General features: G+C 38.9%; 2 protein-coding genes across 4 annotated transcripts in view; one reads left to right on the top strand and one right to left on the bottom strand.

The window, feature by feature from the left end:
• Positions 1 to 20,046, top strand: part of LOC141398640 (uncharacterized) — a 308,082-nt gene that overhangs the window by 130,088 nt on the left and 157,948 nt on the right. The gene's annotated exons all lie outside the window — the stretch shown is intronic.
• Positions 1,748 to 18,902, bottom strand: LOC141396753 (carboxypeptidase B). The gene is made up of 4 exons (XM_073972389.1): positions 18,521 to 18,902; positions 2,789 to 2,986; positions 2,055 to 2,722; positions 1,748 to 1,993 (listed from the first exon to the last, which is right to left on the bottom strand). The coding sequence occupies exons 1-4, from the start codon at positions 18,900 to 18,902 to the stop codon at positions 1,748 to 1,750; spliced, it is 1,494 nt and encodes a 497-aa protein (XP_073828490.1).

The raw sequence follows: 20,046 nt of genomic DNA, 5'->3' as shown, positions 1-20,046 counted from the left end.
ACAGTCCCCTACGTTCAAAGGTATTCCAAGCCATGTCTGAATTTGGTATCCCTGCAAAGCTCATCCGGCTTTGTGGAATGACATTAACTGATACTCGATCGTCAGTTAAAATAGGAAAGAACCTCTCCGAAGAGTTTGGTACCAAAAAAGGTTTCAGACAAGGTGATGGCATCTCGTGTGATCTTTTCAACATTCTGCTGGAAAAGGTTATACGAGATGCGAAAGTGAAAAGAAGTGGCGCATTATATACAAACAGCCATATGTTACTTGCTTATGCCGATGACATTGACATTATAGGTCCATCGGTAAATGAAGTAACCGATACCTTTGAAAGGTCGAAAGGGAATCTGCTGAAGTGGGTCTGGCGGTAAACGGCGAGAAGACAAAGTTAATGGTGTCGTCGCGCAATGCATCCATAGAGATCGGGCCAACTGTTGACGTTGGTTCCTATAATTTTGAGGTTGCGAGGGACTTCGTCTACCTCGGCACCGCCGTAAACACAACCAACAAACAACATCAGTTGTGAAATATGAAGAAGAATAGTGTTGGCCATCAGATGCTACTTCGGGCTGAGTAATCAGTTTAAGAATGAAGCCACATCTCGTCAAACAAAAACAACGCTTTACAAAACACTGATACTACCCGTGCTGATGTATGGTTCAGAAGCCTGGGTACTTGCGCAAGCAGACAAGGCAGTGTTTGGTGTGTTTGAGAGAAAAATTCTTAAAAAGATCTATGGACCAATCTACGTTGACGGTGAATATCGACGTCGTATGAACCACGAGCTGTATCTGCTATACAACGACATCAGTATAGATAATCGTATCGAAATGCAACGATTGCGTTGTCTAGGCCATATTATAAGAATGTGCGATGATGAACCCGCTAAAAAGGCGTATAAATACGTGCCACATGGCGGTGCACACATAATTGGCAGGCCTAAGCTTAGATGGCGGGGGGTATTCCAGAAAGCGAAGCAGTAAACAGAGATAGTTGGAGATCTTTTCTTAGTTCAGCTTATGGAACAAATGTTCTGTAATGGGCCAGCTAAGTAAGTAAGTAAAAGACAACTCGAGGACAACCTGCTACAATTAAATTCAAAACGATCCAAAACAGTTACTTCTACTGCACTTTTTCAAACAAATTTGAAATTTTGTCCACTTTTGTGGTTCAGTTATCTGAAGGACTGGACCGATTAGGTCCACCTATGAACTTTAGTTGACTTTAGTCTAAGTTTGGACAAGATATTACGATGTGCAAATCGGTTAATCCGTTTAAGAGTTTAAATTGGCACCAAATTGTTTAAAGCGGATTTCGTTCAACCATTATTGGGATCTAAAACCATTATTTTATTAGCATTAACGCTGGCTGAGGGCATACAAATGCTAATGAAACGAAAATACAATTTTTAGTGTCAGGTTTTAGTCGTTTCGGGTCTGGGATGGCATACTTTGCTCTGGAATGGTACAAAAAATCTAATTCATTTATAAACTTTAAAATTTGCTACAAGTTCCAATAAACTTTCAATTTTCTCTTTTTGGAGGTTTGAATTAACATCTCCAAGTAGAACCTTAATGTCATAGCTAAAGCAGCGGTCGTATGCTCTCTACTATGCGCTTGAAGAATACATCTTCCTTCACTCGGTTACATTAAAAATTATTTGTTTTATTTACATAATATAAAAAATAAATAACTTACAAATTAAGGGAAAATACTAAACAAAAAAACGCTTAAAAACTAAGTTCGTTTAATTTAATCTGTAAAGGGCCAAGGCAACGGTTCTCATAAATTCATAGGCCTCTTCACCAGACTCCACTATGTAACTTGGTGGCATTAGGAAACCATAACGTCCCTGATCTTTCAAAAAGACATTATAGACAAAATGGGGATTAATGCGATGTTGGACCCAATCGGCTGAATTGCCTGCACGGGCCAACTTCAAGCGATAACTGGAACCCACACGATATTCGGCCTCATTCAATTTCCGGAAGTTCTGAAATGAAAATTTCGATTATTTTTCCTTATTTTCAAAAAATAACTCCTCAAGCCCTTACCATCATTGCCTTGCGACCAACTTGATGCAACTGCTTTTGATTATCCGTTACAAAATCGGCATCACCCCATGGATAGGTTATATCCTGGCCATAGCCCCCGAACGATACATATGCTCCCAGGAAATCTTTCATGTTAAACATAAAATTGCGTATGGCACGGGTTTCTGGTTCAGAGAATTTCTTTGGTCCCCTATAGAGATTTTTACAAGGATTATCCGAGGACCCGGCACCACCCCATTTATATTCAAAATTTCTATCCAAATTAACACCAAAACAACCAGATTTACTATCAAAATGACGATTTTTAGTCCATAAACGATCGGTAATTCTCGAGTGTTGATAACCATCGGGGTTGGCCACCGGCAGGAAATACCAATCAATGTGCCGCATATATGAGGGGCCAAATTTCCATGTATGAGCCAATTTTGAAATGGCCAATGTTACTGCAGCTGGACTCAGCCAATCGCGACCCTGCAAACCAGCATCTATAAATATGGCCCAATTTTCTGGATTATTATTTGAAAATCTCAACACCTCCAATGGCCTTTTGTTGTTGGTCACACCAATTTGTACAATTTCCGCCTGTTCGGGATAGCTTTCCAGAATGTATTGCATAAATTGTTTGATTTCCATCATATCGTGATAACGATTCCAACTCATTGTGCTGCCTGCAATGGGAAGTAAATGGGAATATTTGGATGCCTTAAAATAAATCATTATGTTACGTGGCTTACCTTCTAATTCCAACCATGGCATATCCTTGCTGGTATTGTTAACTTCGACATATGTCTCATCTATGGCACTTTCCAAATCATCAATCATTATGTTGTAGGTAAAGGCACTCGAAGCCATGTACTCCTTGGCTTTGGCTGTGTTCTTGTAATCAATCAATATATCGACACCATCCTGATTGATATTCCACACCTCGTTTCCTAGAAGAAAATATTTATATTTGATTTATTTAAAAATATTTTACTGAGATTGTTGAAGTATTTAACAATAGTACTTGTTGCAATTTTAAATTGTTTTTTTTTTATATTTTCTTTTCAGGTAAGAAAGCCAATTATGAAAATTTTTGGTGGAACATTTAGTTAGTAAGTAATATTAAGAGGATTTTCAAAATACCCAAAATGAGTTTGGTTTGTATACCGTCTTACTGCTAAAGATGGGCTATATACATTGCACCATCCGACAGCCAAAATTACACATGAACCGGACTATTAACGTAAAATGGCACTTATGATTTTTCGTTTTCTCATCCTGTTTACCTTTTAAATGATATTAAAATTTCAAAGGACAAAATTATTCAAAAAAAAAAAAAAAAAAAAAAAAAAATGCGGAAGAGTTCTTTGTTTCAATACAAAGAACTAAGAGAACTGATGAGTCCAAGTGGCGTTGGACGAAACTAGTATTCTTTGCCTTACCCGAAATTAAATCAATTTTAACTACATCTCACTTTAAATAAAACTTGTTGTTTTAAAATTAAAAACAAAAAAACCCGTGATTAAGCTGAATTATTTTACAACAATAAAATAATACACATCTCAACAAAACTGCCAAAAGTGAATCTAAAAAAAAAATATTTTAAATACTTGTACTCAAGGCACGGGTCAGTTGTTGGTGTCATATTAAAGAGAATAATATTGGCTTTATATAATAATTTTCAATTATTGCTTTCAAGGATAACAAGGACATCAAAATGTCCTTGAAAAATAAATACTAAAAAATCCTTTGAAAACATCCTGCAATTTAAAAAAAAAAAAATATTTTAATATCCTTTATGTAATGCTGCACTTCGCGGAATTTCAACATCCTAGGTTTGTAAGTTATTTTTTAATAAATATTTACATGAAATTCTTCAAAGAAAACAAAGCATTTTATTCTATACACGGTGCGCCTTAACTAAATTTAAATGAAAAGGGGCTTACACGTGGGAAGTTTTTGCGGATTCTAAAACTACAATGTTCATAGATGAGAAAAATCAAAAAAAAAAGCAAACGAAACCAGTAAGGAAAGGATCATAGTCGGGCGAGGCCGACTATATGATACCGTACATCACTGTGAATATGTAAAAGATATATAGGAGATATACATTAATTTCAACTGATTTCTATATATAATATGGTACACCTATTACTAGACAAAATTCCGCAACAAAGCTATATCCAAATCTGAACCGATTCCAATATAATTTGGCACACTTAGTTCTAGACCGAGTTCAGTCACACATTCCAAACTTCATCAAAATTGGACGTACAGTGTTGGTCACAGAATTAGCACACCCCTTTGAGGCAAAATGATTTCAGTCAGCTAAGAGTTTTGATACGGCAAATTGAAATATTTTAGTAAACAAAATCCTTTTCTATAATGTAGTTAACAGATTTAATGCTATAAGTGAATAGTATTATCAGTGGTTTTTTTTTTAAATAAAAGTTTTGTTAAGACGCCCAAATTTTCAAGGGGACATATAATTAGCACACCCTATGATTTTTTAATTTAATTCAATTAATATACAAAAATTAATTTATATTAAAGTTAATTCATATTCAAAACGCATTGAACAAATCATTTTTTCAAAGAAAAAATAATTTATCACCCCGGAATCTCAAAATATATCCCAATAGCGGACCATTTTTCGTAATGACCTAAAGGTCAGAAAGTCGCCAAAACTTTAAAAACAAATGTACAATTGGATCTGAAATTATTGGAATTGTTAACCGATTACTGAAATTTAAATATAAAGTGCAAAAACTTTTCAAAAAGTGTTTAAGGTAGATGATTTATTCAAGAAAATTTCCGATTTGGAAGGGGTTTATAGAATGAAGATCAATAAAATGCACCCTTATGTAAAGAAGGATCAAGTTATAACACCATTTGTTATTCAAAATTACAAGTCTGAACAACACCAAAGACCTATCACTACAAAACTGTCAACAAAGCGCTAGGTGAACACGTAGCATATGAGTATGTTTAAAGGTATAACCCCTTTCTAACAACAAAGGATTTTGAGGTTTGCTGAAATTGGTCAGAGTCCATGAAAGTAGGCATATACTAGTCAAGATAAATGTTTTCTGGATTATTGATTTTAAATTTAATTGTTTTAAGCTCCGGGAAACATATTATCTTGCGGTCTCACTAGACTATCTCCAATTTGCCTTATGTTTACAAAATTATTGAAATTTGCGTAGGTCCCATAGAGATGAAAATAGGTTTATCGTGGCATACATCACGACATATCGGTAAAATTAAGTCCAGATGGATAAGTATTTATAAAATCATCATTTATAAATCATCATAAAAGCATCATTTTACAGGTTTTTAATGAAAATTTTTGTGTCAAACGGACTTTACAGATGCACACTGCTGGTGGGTATATCCCACTATTCGCAAATTTACAAAGATGATCAAGAAGATGATGTTTTATTTGATGTTTTTGTGAACTACTTGCCTCATTGAATTTGTTTATATGTGCAAAAATCGATAAAAACACTAAAAAACTGAAATTTCCATCAGTCCTTGGGACCCAAGGTGTACCCCATATAATTCCCTTCTGACAATGAAATTTCGGAGACTGGTGGAGAGTATAACTAGCAGACTGGAACTTATTCCCAAACGAAAGGTATTTAAAACTGAATATGGACGAACATATTGAAACTATTCACAATATTAGTGATTCTTTTAAGGTGTGCTAATTACGTGTCCAGTGAATTTAGGACATTTTTTACATTTTTGGGGGTTAGTCAAATTGACAGTTATGCTTCAGTTTCTGTATTACGTTGTATTCTTTAAGCATACTACTGAGAATATATTCGTACAAATACTTTATTCAATACAACTACTTTTGAAGGTCTTTTTAGGCAAAATAAATGTTGGTAGTGGGGTGTGCTAATTGTGTGACCAACACTGTATATAGCGTGTTTGGTGCCGCAAATACGTCAAATCGACCGCAAATATATATGAGAGCTATATACAAATCTGAACCGATTTTTACCAAAAGCAATAGCGTTCTTCCTAGGGCTAAAAAATTACATTCCCCAATCTTCAGCTGAATCGGACAAAAAATGTGACCTGTACGTTGCGAACAAAAATATATGGACAGACGGACGGACATGCCTAAATCGACTCAGAACGTGATTTTATGTATATCTCCAAAAGCAACTATGGGTATATTTCGTTTCCTTTTATATGTTACATACAAACGTACAAAGACATAATACCCCTTACCACAGTGTGGTGTAGGGTATAAAAATCGCAGGAGGGATTTTCAAAGAAATCACGGCCAAAGTTCACATTTTTTAGGGTTGTTTGTTTTCACGGCTTTACTTGGAAGCCGCAAGTCCTGTCGTAATGGGACTACAGAACATATTGTAGCAGTGAACATTTTTTTGTTATAATTTTTGAGACATAAAAGTTCAAATTGGAACAATGCACTGACTATATCCCATCGTTTTAAAACAATGTCATGTACGGTGTCATTAGCTAACTTTAAATGAAAACCGCTTATACCTGGTAAGTTTTTTGCGGATTCTGAAACAGTAATGTTCATAGATAAGAAAAACCAAAAACAAGAAAAATCGCTGGCGGGATTTAAAAAAAACCGCGGCCAATGTTCCCAATTTTTGGTTTATTTTATGTTTTCAGGATTTTGCTTCGCAACGGCAAGTCCTGTCGATATGGGACTAAAGAAAATGTTGTAGAGGATTTTCACTGCTACAACATTGTCTTTAGTCCCATTGCGATAGGACTTGCTGCTTCCAAGCAAAATCCTGAAAATCTAAAGTAAACCTAAATATGTGAACGTTGACCGGGATTTATTTTAAAATCCCTCCAGCGATTTTTTCTTGATTTTGGATATTTCTCATCTACGAACATTGCTGTTTAAGAATCCACAAGAACTTCCCAGGTGGAAGCGATTTTCGTTTAAAGTTAGATAGGGCGCATCGTGCATGACATTGTTTTATAAGGAGGCGATACAGTCTGCGCTTTGTAAAAAAAATGGTAAACCCAATGGAATTATCATTGAGGTCAATCTTCTAGAGAACTTTCACTGCTACAACATTTTCTTTAGTCCCATTACGATTGGACTTGTGGTTTCCAAGTAAAACCGTAAAGAACCCCTAAAAATGTGAAATTTGACGGCGAATTATTTGAAAATCTCTCCGGCGATTTTTTATTATTCTCATCTATGAACATTGTAGTTTCATAAACAACAAAAACTTCCCCGGTGTAAGCACCTTTCATTTAAATTTAGCTAAGGCGCACCGTGTATATTGTTGTGAGACACGAACAAAATTAAAAAAGTACGAACAAACCATATTCTGACACCACAAAATGATAGAAGACCAAAAACAGTAAGACACGTGTCCCGGCGTTTTTCCCCATCACTTCCACTTTCGCGGTTATGGGCCCCCAAAGCTTTGAGGCCTTGTTGTCAAAAGGGTTCATTTTGCCAGGCTTATATTTTCTAAACCGCTAAGAATTTTTGCTTTCGAAAGCAAAGTTGTAGCTCTTGGTTTAAAGAAATAATTCTGAACACATCAAATCCGCAAAACCACATCTTCAAGGTCAAAAACGTCAAGGTCAAATTTCATTTATAATTTTGGATGTGTTTGGACTTATGACTTTTTATACCTTACATAAAAAAAAGTTATCTTCTGGTCTGGAATTGTACCGCAGACCTTCTGAGTGTTAGACGGTTGTAGTTGTAAAGTTTTCCTGGTTAATCCGTCTCTATCTCCCGTTCTAAGAAGGTGGCAAATTCCAGCCACAAAGCTGTTGGAGTTAATTAAGTAGCTTTGGCAAGGCAGTTTAAAATGATATGTGTCTCTCGCGCGGACATGTGTATCAAGCTGGGCACATGTTTTTACGGTGTCATCGATTTTTGTCCTATAGGAATTCATTCGGCTGCAGCATCCCGAACGGCCGCACCATCCACCATATGGTGATTAGGATGGTTCTCAGGGTAACACCCGAGCAAGTACTGCAACGAAAGCATGCCATTGTGCTGCTGTACTGGAAGAATTTTTGTCTCCTCATGCGGATGGTCCACTGAAGACATGAGGAGGCACCCGGTTGCAGTTCTCAGGGCGGCATTCTGACAAGTTTTAATATGTTTCAAACTGGCGCCGCATAGGTTATCCCAGACCGACCTGTCGCGTTATCTGCACCCCAAGTGCTGCCGGCTAGGAACTTGAGCACCTTGTTCCTACTTTTCAGCTTGTCGTATATAACTGTGGCATATAATGACGACGTAAACATGCTGCCTAATGTGCCCCCAGAATTTTGGGAAAGTTTTGGTCGAAATTCTAATACCAAGGACCATGTCATTCAACTCTGCTCTCACCTCTGCGGTCCATGTGGTGAACAGAATGGCCGTAGATTTGGGGATAGATATTTGCACATTTCTCCCGTTAAAAAATGTGGTAAGATCAGTCAAACAGAGGAGTTCAGCCTTTCACAAATGATATCAGGAAGGTATCTTTCGCAAGATCGCCAAGATCGTGCAATCATCCGCACATGTTACGATCTCAATGCCGTCTGGAGGGAGCGAAATACAGGAGAGTTAGAGATTAAATAGTTCAGAAGATATCTCTCTGACGTCCACACATATAATTTATTATCCAACGTTTCAAACGGAGGGTCGGAGAGTTGTCTTTTCGGTGTCCACAAACAGCGTGGAGTGCCTGACAGTAGCAATGGGTTTTCATAGGTCAAGCGCCATCGTAACTGCTCTACGACACGACTTGCTCTGATTGAGTCCTCGACAATTTGTGTGGAGATTTCGTGCAGCGCTGTTGTCGTGCTGTGCTGCTATTTCTACTGATACTGGGGAGGGCTAAAACCTCAAGGGTCTTTGCTAAGGGCGACAAGGGCTGGCATCTTTGCCTGGCTTCAGTAGCGGGTTAACTCTGTCCTTTTTGTTACGTCATGTAGCGCCCAGCTTATCCATAAATTCCTTACCATATGGTTTATTCAGTTCCTTGGGGTCCGGTCTACTTGAAATTCGTCTAAGGATTGGATTAGGGTTTCAGTGCTGACGTTCTTGAAAGCGACGTTCTCCCAATATGGTGTTCTCCGTCATTGAATGTGGCTTCTGCTGATCTGCCTTTGACGTATACATGTTTGTATTAAGCATATCATTGGAAATGTCACACTTTATAATCGAGTCGACGTATGTTCCATTGCCTTGGTGAGACTTAGTTTAATCTTATCAGGCGAAGTGTAGTCCAGTTTCCTCTTAAGTATGGCTGGAAAGATTTGGTCTGGTCCTATCTTCCGAAAAAGACCAAAAAATAATAATTTTGAAGCACAAATACTTACTTAGCTGGCCCATCACAGAACATTTGTTCCATAAGCCGAACTAAGAAAATATCTCCAACTCTCACTGTTTAGTGCTTCGCTTTCTAGAATACAGCGCCTTGTCATCTCTTCATCCACTTGCCTGCCAATTCTGCGTGCACCGCCATGCGGCCCGAATTTATACGCCTTTTTAGCGGGTTCATCATCTCTCATTCTTATGATATGGCCTAGCCAACACAATCGTTGCATCTCGATACGTTTATCTATACCAGCTTCGCCCAAGAATTTCCTTCAAAGTTTTAGTATGTGTGTATGTATGGGTGAAGAAAACAACATCCACATGATGTTTATTGTTTGTTTTCATTCACATACACTTTATGTGAGAGAGCGAAGCAAATGCAAAAACAACTCAGTGGGTGCCCTCACTATACTTCTTTGCAAAGAAGCCCGTAACTGATCTATACTGATGTCGTTGTATAGCAGATACAGCTCGTGGTTCATACGACGTCGATATTCACCGTCAACGCAGATTGGTCCATAGATCTTGTCTGCTTGCGCAAATACCCACGCTTCTGAACCATACATCAGCACGGGTAGTATCAGTGCTGCTTACTCAGCACGAAGTAGCATCTGTTGGCCAACACTATTCTTCTTCGTATTCCACAACTGGTGTTTTTAGTTGTGATTACGGCGGTGCCGAGGTAGACGAAGTCCCTTACTACCTCAAAATTATAGGAACCAACGTCAACAGGTGGCCCGATCTCAATGGACGCATTGCGCGACGACACCATTAACTTTGTCTTCTCGCCGTTTACCGCCAGACCCACTTTAGCAGATTCCCTTTCGACTTTTTCAAAGGTATCAGTTACTTCCTTTACCGATCGACCAATGATGTCAATGTCATCGGCATAAGCAAGTAACATATGGCTGTTTGTCTTCTTTTCACCTTCGCATCTTGTATAACCTTTTCCAGCAGAATGTTGGAAAGGTCGCACGAGAGGTCATCACCTTGTCTGAAACCTCTTTTGGTACCAAATTCTTCGGAGAGGTTCTTTCCTATTTTAACTGACGATCGAGTATCAGTTAATGTCATTCTATAAAGCCGGATGAGCTTCGCAGGAACACCTTTGAACGTAGGGGGCTGTCGAAGGCTGATTTGTAATCAACAAAAAGGTGGTAAGTGTCGATCTGCATATCTTGGGTCTTATCAAGGATTTGCCGCAGAGTAAATATCTGGTCAATGGTGGATTTGGGCATTGCTATGACCCAATTATTTCATTGACCATAGGCTTTAGTCGTTGGCACATTATCCCTGACACTGTCTTGTAGGCGATAGGGAGAAGACTTATGCCCCTATAGTTAAAGCATACAGTCTTATTTCCTTTCCAATGGACAGTATATGCCGCAATTTTCTCTTCGGTACGACAGCACGACACTCAATGTCATACCATGGATTCCTTGGTGGAGGTCTCTAGTATCCAAGTATGGATTTTGCAGCTGTTTGCATAGAGTGGGAAATATTTTGCCATTGTGCTGATATGTTAACGGGACGAGGAGTGCTTTCATTAAGCAATTGGACTAATTGGGTGGAATATGCTGTGGCTGTTGTGTTTGCAGCTTACCGATGTCCAACTTCCTCGTTGTATTTATTCGTGCTTTATTTACAACGTTTAGACGGGTACGTAACTTTGCTGTAACAAGGTACTGGTCCGAATCTATGTTTGCTCCTCGGAACGATCGTACATCCAACACGCTCGATGAATGTCTTCCATCTATCACAACATGATCAATTTGATTACTTATTCTTTCGAGATGCTTAAATCTGGTACTGCTAACTACCATGTTTTTGCAGCTGCAAAGTCTATCAGCCTCATACCATTGTTAGATGTTTCATTGTGAAGACTGAATTTGCTGACTGTTGGGCCAAAGATATTCTCCTTTCCAATTTTGGCATTAAAATCGCCTAGAATAATTTTAATGTCATGGGCAGGACAACGGTCATAAGTTTCTTCTAAGTGCTCGTAAAATACATCTTTGGTTTGTTCGTCCTTGTCTTCAGTGGGAGCATGAGCGCAAATTAAGCTGAAGCTGAAGAATTTGCAGCGAGTCTTTCATTCACTGGGGTGAAGCTGAAGATCAGATGTTTTAATCTCCGACCCACTACAAATCCGCAACCAAACTCATGCTTTGTGTCATAGCAGCTATAATACAGTGCGTCACAAGACAAGTACAGATAGTTGATTTGATTTGATTTGATTCAGTCTGTCTCGCTGGCGCGTACCATAACTCTAGAACAGATCAAACTATTTGGTCTAAACTTTGCATCTTGTAATATTTGGTCCGAACTTAAATCAAGTTAAAATATTTCGCTGAAATGTTGCGCACTATAATTATCGAGGGATTAACCTATTTGGTATTAGCTTTCCACATCGTAATATTTCTACAATTTTCGAATAAGGACAATTGACAATTTTTCGCAAAAATTTAGTTTGAGGACATGCCATGGATCCTCGCGGCCCCTATTACGATGATCCAAACCCCCTGTTCAAAAGTTCCAAAACATCTTGGCGGCACTAACTAAAGCGACTGGTAAGTATGAATTTAGTATCCGATTTTTATGAAACTTTGCACATCATAAAATTCCTTCCAAACATACGACATGTTCCAAAATGGTCTATATCGGCCAATATCTGGGGGTACCTCCCACAAAAAACGTCAACATTAGGTCTAGTACAGTTTACCGAAATTTTTACCGGATATACTCTTATATTTCCTGGCATAAACTTCCAAAAGTCTGCGATGACCAAATAAAATAGCTGTACCTCTTCTGCAAAAGTTCAAGATTTTTGCATTTGTATCGTATTAAAATTTTAATATCGGGTAGTCTTTGTGATTATACATAACTACAACATTACTATTTTCTGTTTGCTAGGGGATGCCAATACTTCTTGAGATATACTTTCACATCGTGAAATGTATACCAGGCTTAGATAAGGTTTCAATATTGACTCAATCGGTCCACCCCTTCGTGTACCTCCCACACAAAATTTCGGAAAAGTTCAGTTTAGGGCCTGGTATCGAATCGTAACCGTATGTAGTGACTGGAGAGCTCGAACCGAATACTGCGTACGTCCACACTTTGGATATCGTAATATTTCTTCAAATATTAGATCAAATTCGAAGGTGGAATGAGTGGACCTTCCGATACCCCCCCACAAAAGTTCGAAAATATTCGCTGAAATGGCACTCTAAATATTGTCGAAACTCAGTTAGTTTTAAAAAAGCCCTATCTATCGATACCCCCGCAAATTTTTGCGCTTTAATCCTATCCATATTGTTTTTGAAAACCACCTAAATACGTAAGTTTTTTTTTTTTTGGAAAAAAGTATTTCAATCCACACAGGCTGAGGGTATATCTCTGTCGGCAATGTTGACTGATACGTTTATACTTGTTGAAGTATCTGTTCATAGTGGATATGGGTCCACCACTCCTTTTAAGTTTTTTCTGTACAGTCATAGGCTGAGGGTACATAGATGTCGAAAAAGCCGACTGATTTGTTTTACTTGTTTTTAAAAAGAGCGACGGAAATTGTAAAATACAAGGTAGTGCTATTCTAGTGATCGGCAGTGCAGTTAAGCAGACATATCGGCAACAGAAGAGTAAGATTATACCAAATCTGCTTTTATTATTATGTTATATTCTGCTTCGAAGATTTTTCCATTTGAAAACATTTAAAATAACATTGCCGTTTTGTGGACATTTTGCACGAGTTAGGTTCGGTCAAAAATTGTTAAAAGAAATTCATTTGAATTGTTAATACACATTTAAAAATATCTTAACCAGTTTTTTGTGTTCCTTTTCAATTCTTAACGTAATATGTATATTGTAAAAATGTATCATAAATATATGTTGATGTATATTTTTTTTAGAATTATGTTTTGTGAATAACATTCTTGCCTGGGGGTAAAATATTTACAATTTGTCATTAGAATGTATTATATCTAGAAAATAGAAACCACGTGTATGAACTACATATGTACATTAGGGTAACCTAAAAACAAATTTTCTTTCTTTTGGATTTCCAACTCCCCAATTTTTTCCATTTGATCCAAAACCCTTATATATAAACTTTTATGGCGATCGGTTAACGTTAACCATTGCCAACCTAGCGATCTTTGTTTCCATAGTTAATTTGTATGGGGCCAAAGGCGCATTTTCACCAAAATTCTCTAAAAGCCACAATTATAGTCCTGTCGATGAAAAAACTGAAAGCCATACAAAGATTTGAACAAAAAATTCAACTTTGTAAAAAACGACTTGCATTTGAAAGAGGAAATAAGTTAGAGGATAGCGAAGCCGCCCCACAGTCGATGTGTCTGAGGAGCCTTCCTAAACCAAAGGCGAAACATGCATGTCACACAGTGGTGATTGTGTGGGTTCGTATCGTCGGCTTTCCTTTTTCAAAAAGCATCTTGGTCAGTAAGCTCGTCTCTAACGAGAAATTAATTAAAAAATTAATAAAAAATGACCTTCGCCTAATAGGCAAAATTTTCAAATAAATATAAAAATCAGCTTGAGCCAGGCTGGGGTTCAAACCGATTTTGGCTATTTTGGACCCTATATGTGTGGGACAACACAACACAAACAATAAACGAAACTACCCTCACGGATGGCTGGCTCGACATCCACACCAGGACACGACGCCGCGCCAAAAACCAACTCCTCCAACTCTCCTCCAACACCAATACGCACAACTGTAGAGATGACTAAGTCTAGTCCTTCTCCTAACAAACACTTGACGTTCAAAACTACTTAAACAACTAAAGGTCCGACTTTTTTCAAGTGCCTTACTGAAATCCCAACCGCCCCTTCATACGTGATACCCATATTGACTAAATCTCTAACGTCATCATAGTACCGGCATTCAGTCAGTAAATGCCGCCAGTCTTCATTCATCCCACACCCACATAAATCTGTCCCGGACAGGCCTTTTGCATGCAAAAATGCATTTAGAGATCTATGCCCCGTCAGTAAGAATCCTAGACTCATGCTAGAGCCGAAGTCTGGGCGGTCCAGTACGAATGTAGCGTCGCGAACGTACGTCACCCTCCCTTTGTCGCTGACCGTCCACCTACTCCGCCACCTATCAGCATTGCATTTAGAGATCCGTGCCCCGTCAGTAAGAATCCCAGACTTATGCTAAAGCCCAAGTCTGGACAGTCCAGTACGAACGTAGCGTCGCGAACGTACGTCACCTTCCGTTTGTCGGTGACCACCTAGTCCACCTAGTCAATCCACCAATTTAGAAGGCCCGAGCCCATCATCCTCAGACAGGTGCAAGCCACGCTTCAGCTAATACAGAACAGTTCTACATCTCGCTTCCAGGTCGACACACTGACAGACACGCGAACATGACCACACGTTGACACGACAAGAGCTTCCTACGTCCAACAACAGACTCTGCTGCGACACGCCATCCAGTCGGTCCGCAAGACCCTTCTGTAGTGCGATTATCTAACACATTTTTTGAGTTACCGACAAAAATCGGTAAAGTTAAAACGAAAAATTATGAATGAAAAGTTCAAATAAAAGTTGACAATACTCTTGCTACCGGTAGAAGTTTACGACTACTTTTTACTCGTCGCTAACTTACCGAAAAACTTCGGTAATTACCGAAATTATAAGCCTTTTAATTTTACCGACAATTGTCGTTAACTCAAAAAATGATTTAGAGAATCGCACTACTGACCATACCAGCAACAGCAGTCAAATGGTCCTTCAAACGATCAAAGTGCGGTAGCAAGTTCATCCTCTTGGCCATAGTTATTCTAAGGTACTTCACCTGTTTGTGCGCTAATCTGCCTTTCAGCAGCATTAGCTCAGTCTTCGGCCTAAATTCCTCAACACCCACTCGGTCACACCAGACCCCCACGATGCCTATGGCCTCCTCCGCTCGACGTTCCAGTTCGACACGAGTCTCACCTTCAATCATGATAAGGAGGTCATCAGCTTACGCACACATCTTGAAAGGTATGGCTAACTCCAGCAACAGGGAATCCATCATGAGGCCAGACCGTCTCATTGGCTCCCACGACACAAGCCCTTCTTCCTCTGAAATAACTCGACCAGGGAACAAAGTCCCGACACCTAATCTCAGACAGCTAGCGAGCACGCTATCCCACGAAAGGAAGTCAAATGCGCCCTTAAAGTCCACAAATATGTCTAAGACATATTTGGCATTTGACCCGTTCACACTGTTCGGACACGCGACCACTGTACCTCTACCCTCGACAAAGCCGAACTGATGCGGTGAAGGCCTTGCCACCAAAATCCTCTCCAGATCTTTTGCACTGGGAGAAGGTTTATGCCCCTATACGAGCGAGGATTACTCTTCACCCGCTCAGGCGACTTAAGGAGCAACACGACACGAGTCTCTTTCCCCATGACTAATGTAACCACTGAGAATGGACTCAATATTCTCAGGCATGACTTTCCAGATGGCTTTATACATCCTTCCGGTCATACCGTCGATTTTCTACTTCTAATTCGCAGATACTGTCCGCAACTTCATTACGTTCCAAGTTTGGTGGCTCACCCAGCTTCCACACAAGCGGGAGAGGTTAATGGGTCTCTGAACTTGGAAAGAAAGACCCCAGCAAAATCCCTACGTTTCCCGCCCATCCCGAGGCAGTCGACGTGGAGCCAAAATGCAACGCCTGTAGGTCAACCTGACGCTTAGACCCACCATGTCGGCACATACTGTATACCTTTTCCCAGGGATTATCCCTGTTGTCCTGTACAAATCTCCTCCAATCGTCTTCTTTACTCCTAAATAACTCGTTCTTTTGAGTGGACAGTTCATACTTCTTGAGAAAATGATCCGAAAACTGTAATAAACCCCTACCGCTAGCAAGTGTAATAGCTTGTACGCTCGACAACTCTCGCACCAAATATTGCGTTGGTCCACACTTTTCATATTGTAATATTTCTTCGAATATTAGATAAAATTCGAAGCTGGCGCTTATAGGTCCACTTCTTGCGGTACCTCCGATATCTCATAAACGTAGCTATCGATTTGGTCCAATCATTGAAATCTCGAAATATTTTGTCCTATCGGTCCACTCTTTGATGTACCATCCACACAAATGTTCAACAGTTTTGTGCGGTTAAGGGTCTGTGCGATGGTCCTTAGGGAATTTTTACCGAAGGTACTGCTAGTGGCCCTGTTTATAGCGATATTATGTTTTTCGTGGGCAAGTCCATGTTTCCTGATATAATGGCCCAAAAGCTCTAAACTATATGGTGATCAGCTGAAGTGACTGGTGAGTGCGATATCTAATGAGAGGAATGGCTCCCAAAATAAGAACAACTTTCAAAATTGACTATGTCGGTCCATTCCTTTAGGTACCTCGCCCGCAAAACTTTTGAGCTTTAATCAAAATCAAACCTTTGCTTCTACGCAGGTTTCTATGCTGCTAAAACAACAACAACTGATACTTTTTTACTTTTTGTTGGAAAAGCGGGAGTGTGAAAAAATCGAAATGTACAGGAGCCAGAATGAAGTCCGAAAGTTCTACCAAAGAGTGAAACACCAAATGTTTTGTCCAGCGGTAATTTGGTAACATACCACAGAAGATACCACAGATCCAATCTAAGAAGATAGTATTGAATGTATACCGCACAGCCAATATGAAGTAAGGACAGCCATACACCGGCTGAAGAATAATAAGTCAGCAGGAGTCGAGGGCTTACCAGCCGAGCTGTTCAAAACCGGAGGCGACACTTTGATAAGGTGTATTCATGACCTAGTTAGCACCACCTGGCAGGAACAACGAGTACCCGACGATTGGAACCTGAGCATCCTGTGCCCTGTCCGCAAGAATGGAGATAAGACTGTATGCTCTAACTATAGGGACATAAGTCTTTTCCCTATTGCCTACAAGGTAGTGTCAGGAATACTGTGCGAACGAATAAATTATGTGGCCAACGAAATAATTGGGCCATACCAATGCGACTTTAGACCTAGCAAATCCACTATTGATCAGATATTTACCCTGCGGCAAATCCTGGAGAAGCCCCAAGAGATGCAGATCGACACCTGGCACCATTTTGTCGATCACAAAGCAGCCTGTGACAGCCCCCTACGTTCAAGGTATTCCAAGCCATGTCTGAATTTGGTATCCCTGCAAAGCTCATTCGGCTTTGTAGAATGACATTAACTGATACCCGGTCCTCAGTTAAAATAGGAAATAACCTCTCCGAATAGTTTAGTACCAAAAGAGGTTTCAGACAACGAGACGGCATCTCGTGTGACTTATTAAACATTTTCATGGAAAAGGTTATACGAGATGCGAAGGTCAAAAGAAGTGGCACAATTATACAAACAACCATATGTTACCGGCTTATGACGATGACATTGACATCATGGGTCGATCGGTAAAGGAAGTAACTGATACCTTTGCAAAAGTCTAAACGGAATCTGCTTAAGCGAGAAGATCAAGTTGATGGTGTCGTCGCGCAATGCGTCCATAGTGATCGGACCAACTTCCTATATTTTTGAGGTAGTAAAAGATTTCTTCTACCTCGGCACCGCCGTAAACCCAACTAACAACATCAGATGCTACTTTGGCTTAAGTAAGCAGTATAGATAAACGTATTGGGATTCAACGATTGAGTTTGCTAAGCCATACCATAAGAATGCGCGAAGATGAACCCGCTAAAAAGGCGTATAAATACGTGCCAAATGGTGGTCCACGCCTAAGCTTAGATCGAGCAAACAAGTTGATAAAGAGATAAAAAGGCGCGGTATTTCAGAAAGCGAAGCAGTAAACAGAGAGAGTTGGAGATCTTTTCTTAGTTCGGCTTATGGAACAAATGTTCTGTAAAGAGCCAGCGAAGTATGTAAGTATATAGTTTTTCACATTTCAGTCCTATTTTCAATACTTCTTAACCTCTAGAAATTTAAACAGCTTTTTATGTCAGTTCCTTTGATTTTTTTGATGGTCTATAAATTATGCTGGTCATGGCGGATACCAATCTCCTGATATATTCCATTAATAAATTATTATTTTTGCTGTCTCTATTTTACCTCATATTGTTCAATTTAATCTTTGTTCATTTTATCATTGTTTTCTTTTTTATGCACAATTTTCTCCATCAAACTAACCAAATAATTGCCAAAATTTATTCAGCTCCGGATGTTTCATATTCGTCTCATGTATTTTCCACAATTGATAACCGTAATAACGTACAACCGATGGATCATTACGGTAACGTAGATTAATCTGATACGTTGAGGAGGGTGAGAAGATGTTATAACGACGAATGTCAGTTGGTCCGACCAACCATTGCAGGCTCTCGATGGTATTGTCATATAAATCAGCACCATTAAAGAACACCGAATTCGCGTCTGTGGGTTGGCGGACTAAGAGAATTCCGTCATCACTTGCATCGGATCTTTTTCGCGTTAAATGACCATGATTGTTGGGCCATGTCAGAGGCATGTAAGTGGTAAAAACAATTAGGGCATATTTGACCGGTATCATCATTGTGATGGGCGTTTAAAACAAAAGTTCACGTTAGCACAACGAGTTTTTTCCTTCTATTCTTATTTTCTTAATTTTTGCCCTAATGATTCCACGAAATGAACTTCTTACGGTCACGGCGTTAACAAGCAAACTGATTAAAGAGAAATTCTTAAGATTCTTGTTAGCATATCTGTATGTTCGGTCAAATGCCGGTTTGGTTTTGTCATTTCTCTGTTGTCTTTTTTTCTATTTCTAACTTCTTTCTCAAGTGGATTCTATTCTTTGTGGGTTTCATTTTTTTACTATTTCCATGAATTCTTAATGGAATTGCGTGAGCAGTTCTCCGTCATTGTCCATTAATTTTAACAAATTTTAGATTTATGGTTCAAATCAAACATGCATGGGATCACAAATTGTGTCTCACTTTTCGTGTCATCATTATTCAAAGCATTTCCTGCAAAATCTAAGAACATAAACCCACATATGGGAACATATTTTGTCTGCGTTGTCACGAAATGTCAAGTATTTTTTGTCTACTTTCTTTTGGGCCATCTTTCTTGTTGACCTTATGATGATATTCTTTTCTCAATTTTATCTTAGGTCAAGTTTCGCTTCTAGCGTTGAACAAGTTTTTTGTTTGTCGGATATTTAATATTAAAATCTCATTGAGGTTAAGAAAAAGAAAAAAAAAAACGTGGAAATCTACAACATTTATATTTTAGAACAAACAGCTTGACTAGAAACACCTCAAGCATTTGATTTGGTTTTTTGTTTAACATATTCATAATGTTGACGTTTTTGTTTGTCATGCCCGAAGGCTCAATAAACCGGCTAATTTGATTTTACACTGTTCTAAACAAAGAACTATTCAAACGAAATTTGATTTTAAGTGAAATAGCGGACAAAATATTTGAACTTAAAGTGAATACGTTGAGTAGCATTGTGGATGGAAATTGGAATTTCCATATGGGTAATTCCACAATATTTGATTGCTGTCGAGTTGTCAAAAATTTACAAATGTCGAAAGTTTATATCTGTCAAAGGCTAAAAAAAGTTACGGTTTGTTTCCAGTTATGGATTTAAAAAGTGTGTCAGATACCATGATATCGAACTCATTTTAGCAATGAATACATTGGCACCGGTAAGAATGTATTAGATGTTCAGA

This window comes from Musca autumnalis, unplaced genomic scaffold (genome assembly GCF_047663935.1).
Source record: "Musca autumnalis isolate F117 unplaced genomic scaffold, ASM4766393v1 scaffold_3, whole genome shotgun sequence".
Classification (NCBI taxonomy): Eukaryota; Metazoa; Arthropoda; class Insecta; order Diptera; family Muscidae; genus Musca; species Musca autumnalis.
Note: the sequence above shows the minus strand (reverse complement) of the source record. Positions and strands in the feature narration are given on the sequence as shown.